This window comes from Pyxicephalus adspersus, chromosome Z, assembly GCF_032062135.1.
Source record: "Pyxicephalus adspersus chromosome Z, UCB_Pads_2.0, whole genome shotgun sequence".
NCBI lineage: Eukaryota > Metazoa > Chordata > Amphibia > Anura > Pyxicephalidae > Pyxicephalus > Pyxicephalus adspersus.
Genome location: NC_092871.1, coordinates 12146620 through 12151314, shown reverse-complemented (window position 1 = coordinate 12151314; position 4695 = coordinate 12146620). Strand labels below are relative to the sequence as shown.

Here is a 4695-nt window from a genome sequence, read left to right as displayed (position 1 = left end):
CAAATATCACAAAATACACAAATGATAAATCGTTATTATCCACCACCCATTGTATCATCATGGGTTATGGATACTCAACTATACAGAAATCCTTCTAATTTTATAATCTGTTTAGAAAATGTCCAGTGACCCGACTCGTTTCGCCTATTTGGCTTCCTCAGGGGTATAGAGAAGATGTGATTGTTTTATTAGAAGGTAGTACTAGGTAGATGGGGAAACAGCGAGGTTCTGCCAATTACTGGCTACCCATGATTTGACTTCTTTATGATGGCAGCCAGCTTCTTTGGACGCGTGGGAGCACAAATGGGCTCTGTAGCATAGCAGCACATACTGTATGACCCAGTTATATAGATAGGGCTTTTTGAGTGGTGACGTCCTCCTTTGTCTAGAACCAACCTATTTATTTTTGTAATTTATTTAGCTCCATAAACAGGACAGACACTTTACCACGTGAATGTGCTGCACTAAAGTGAATCAATTGTGTCTCTGGTGTTAAAAATAATTTTGTTTATCAAACCTCATTACCGATCCTTATAAAGCTTGATGACATCACACCTTATGTGGTGTAATTTGTGCAGCGAAACAGCTGGTGTATCTTTAATGATAATACAGAGTTGGCAGCTATTTACTGTTGGGGTGATGAATGCTGTGAGCCACTGCAAAGGAATTGCGGTCAGAAATTTTGACATTGTCTTTTTCTATCTCCAGGTCTTTGCTTCCCCGTGCCACCATGTCCACTCTCTACCTTCCTCTGTCTTCTACCTCAGACCCCCGATGCACCTGGGTGCGAGTCTCTGGACAGTTCTCCCCGCACCCTCGCCCAGAGGTGCAGGAAGTTGCCTCCGGGCCTCGGGGTCTTCCACTGCCGTGCCTTCTATCCCCCTCCACTGGATCTGTATGGGGGGCTTGGGCTGTCTCTTACATGCTGGCCCCTGAATCTCTCTCAGGGTGTGGAGAACAGCGAAGCTTCTCACTTATCAAACAGTGGGTAAACTATGCAGAATCTGAAGTGCTGCCAGCTGCCTATGGGGTGGATCACAAACCGGTAAGATCTCTGTAAAGCCCATCTCAGGGCGTCCGGTACCTTTTTATTTTTACCTGTTAACATTCAGCCTTCAGCACATGCCTGAAAAAAAATATGGTAGGGCTTTTCAAGCTTTTGAGTTGATTTGCACAGAAACAGAAGGGGTATAGGAAGTGCAAACACATGTTTTTTTTAATAGTGCCAGTGTTACTTTCAGGGCAATATTGGCATTCGGAATCAAACCGTGTGGTCTTTTAAAGTTTTTTGTTTTTTTACAATTTTGGCAACCACTGTCATTCCAATGTGGCGTAAGTAGTTTATGGTAAATAAATCCCTAATAGCCGCTCTGTTACTTAGACTGGCACATTTTTGTCAGGCTGACTGTACATCCTGGCCGATCCAGGGTCCTTGAAAAGAGAATAAGACTTTGCCCAAAAACAGTTTTTTCCCAACTTGATATTCAGCTTTCTAGCATTCTCCATCTGCCCTTTCTTCATAGCAGCTAATATCAGCTACCCAAAGCTTTGAGTATGGGGCACCATGTGCCTTCAGCCCATACAGTTCTTTAGCATTGTGTCCAATGGCTATCCGTAAGCACCATCAAGGTGTAAAAGACAAAGCACCTGCCTCTAGACTCTGTCATTGAGTATTATGGTGACTGCATTGACAAAGGCTTGAACAATGAGGTTCATGAAAAGTCCAGGAATGAAGGTTTTAAAAAGCCATACTGAAGATTGATGTTTTTATAGGCGCTGTCCTGCCACATTTATAATGTGTTTGTTACTTTCTATGCCTCTTTTGCGGTCTTTATTGTCTTTTGTTTTGAAAAATTTTAAATAAAGAATGTTTAAAAAGCCATACTGCCCTTCTGACATAAGTACAACGCTTTAATAATTTGTTTGCTGCTTAAAGAGTTTCTGTTTTGTGCCCATTCTGTGTTTAGCTGCTGATAGTCTGTAACTGTAATATATGATTTTGTGTGACATTTTTCTTTTCCAGACTAAAGACCGCGCTCATGTGGAATTACAGAGAATTCTCGAGGTGCTGGACAGTCACTTGAAAGTACGCACGTACCTTGTAGGGGAACGTCTGAGCCTAGCTGACATTGCAGTTTCCTGTTGTCTTATCCATCCTTTTAGCAAGGTACTATTGGCATGAAAACAATGTATTGTAGCCTGTTCTGTCTCCTGCTGTAGTATGCATCAGTCAAGTGTAACCTCTGGTGATGGGGAAGCTACAGGAACCAAATCATCTTTGACCTTGTAGGTTTGCAAAAATTGATTGTTTTGTAACAGATCTAGTTATGTTTATTTTTTTTTTTAGTTAATTACCAAAAAACAAACAAACAAAAAAAAAAAAACACTTTCAGGGGGAGTCCCTCCGGGGGTGTCCTACATCTGGTCCCATGTCGTCTCGAGCCTGCGCTCCAGGCACCACCATCTTCTCTTCTTCTTCCTGGTTCTTCACTCCTAGGTCACCCGGCCAAGGTGCGAGATCGGGTGATGAAGGGTGAAAAAGAAAATTGCTGATCTAATTGCACATGCTTGAGATTGGCAAATTTTTCTCGTTTTGCAAAAAGGCTCCTTCTGCGCATGCCCGAGGATATCATGCCCAAGTCTCATCTCATGCTCATGCCCAAAAGCCTTCCGGGATGCCTGACGTAGGTATCCCAGAAGGCTTTTTATGCTCCTTTTCATTCTCGATCGCCTAGGCGATTGAAAATTAGGGGGCGGTGCTGCACCCCTAAACAACAGAATTTTTACCTTATATAAAAGGGTTGTCTGCCCTTTTATGTAAAGTGAAAATTCTGAGTTTAGGTACGCTTTAATTTTACTCCATTTGCCACCTTCATATGACAACTCTTTTCTCTTTTGCAGGTCATCTCTCCCTCCACCCAAGAGACTTTCACCAATGTCACCCGCTGGTTCCTCACCTGTGTCCACCAACCACAGTTTAAGGAGATTGTAGGAGAGGTGACATTATTCAATGGAGGTAAAATAACTAAATTGTCATTGAGAAAATACAAATACATATATAATATGATAGAATTAGGATCAGTGTGGCAGAAAGTAAGGATGTTAGGAAAATGTTACCACATTGTTGTTTTCTTCTTGGCATTTGGACAGAAATGGTCCTGTAGCAAACTGCCTGGGGAGAAAGGATCACATGAGTCCCCCACAGCTAGTATTGCAAAAAAGAACAGTAAAATACACAGGGTTCCCATCTGTGATTCTATTAGGGAAATATAAAAATGGAATGGTATTTCTGATTTAAAAAGGAATCCTATCTGCCTGAGAAATCTCAAGCCTTGCAGAACCAATATTTAAATTGCTTAGTGGACTGAAAGTCAGTTTTTTTAGTCCCAGTAGTGCCTATAAAACATTTTTCATTATCTTCCAGCCAAGTGGTTATATCTTTCCTGAGAGTAGCTATTTCCTCCTTAACTACATTTTCCAGTCTGCCAATGGATGCTAATAAATCCTGTTTGGAGAGAGGAGCAGGCTCATCCTCGCCACCGATACTGGGTGACCGTGGTCTCATCCTGGGTGCAGGTGATGGCTGCAGATTCCCTCTCTGATCCTATGTAAGGGGAGCTGTGGCCCTGTCCAGTAGGCGTGCAGTGCTGTGAGCGTAATGAGGTCGGTGCCATCTTGGAGGTAAGGGACTCCTCTATGTCCCCTATCAGGGATCCCGATCTGGAGAAGTAGGAGCCTATTTCCCAGGTCTTATTTGATACTCCCGGCTTCCTGTAGCCATGCTGTGAGTGGCTACCCATCTTGTAGCTGAATTACAGTGTTCAATAGCCGGTGTAAGGCACCAGATGGGGAACCATGAGAAGAAGTCTTACCCATCCACAAGCATGCTTTGTCCCTTGTATAGAACCTTTTTGTATTATTTGGTTGCACCTTAAAAGCAATAAAAGATGACGAACTTCACCAATTTTTATATTCTTACCCAGACCTCAAGAGCGAGAGTCCCAAAACCCCACCCGCCCCAACCAGCACTGCCACTGTTGTCAATGGTCCTCCCAAAACAGCCGCCCAGTTAAAGAAAGAGTCCAAGAAAAAAGAGAAGTTGGAGAAGTTCCAGCAGAAACAAGAGAAAATAAAAGTACAGCAGACAGAGGTGAGTGGGTGCTTTAGTTTGTATGACTGCATGTTATATTCCTTTCTCCTTGTTCTCATCACATTTGTTTTTCTTCCCTATTGGACAACAGAAAAAACCAAAGGCAGAAAAGAAAGAGAAGAAGGAACTTGGTGTGATAGTCTATGATATCCCAACTCCTGCTGGACAGAAGAATGGTAAGTGTGAGGGATAAGGCAATACATGTCTGTAGATTGTCGTATCTACTCTTGGTTTAGAGTCCCGTCTCTCACTTGAATTGTCTAGAAGATTTTGTGTAGAATTGTGCAAAGGAGTTTTGTTTTTCTATGCCTCTGGGAAATCTGACTGTCCATGGTTCATTGAAGAACAGCAGAGTAGGAAAAAAAGTAGGGTTTGTAAAATCTTTAGCATCCCTGTTCTACATAATCACATCAAATTTGTTGATGAGTTCCTGATTGTTAGGTGCATAGTGACCCTAATAAACGTCTTTAGTCTATATATGTATATTAAAAAAGGTTGTTTTTATTTTTGTACTATGATAATATTTTTCTGTCCTTTTAGATCTA

At 42.0% G+C, this 4695-nt stretch overlaps 1 protein-coding gene across 1 annotated transcript in view; it reads left to right on the top strand.

The window, feature by feature from the left end:
- Positions 1-4695, top strand: part of VARS1 (valyl-tRNA synthetase 1) — a gene marked incomplete in the record, with an annotated part of 25865 nt that overhangs the window by 1406 nt on the left and 19764 nt on the right. Inside the window, 5 exon segments of the mRNA XM_072429880.1 lie at positions 709-1045; positions 2024-2167; positions 2902-3016; positions 3984-4150; positions 4242-4324. Coding sequence (XP_072285981.1) covers positions 731-1045; positions 2024-2167; positions 2902-3016; positions 3984-4150; positions 4242-4324 — 824 coding nt within the window.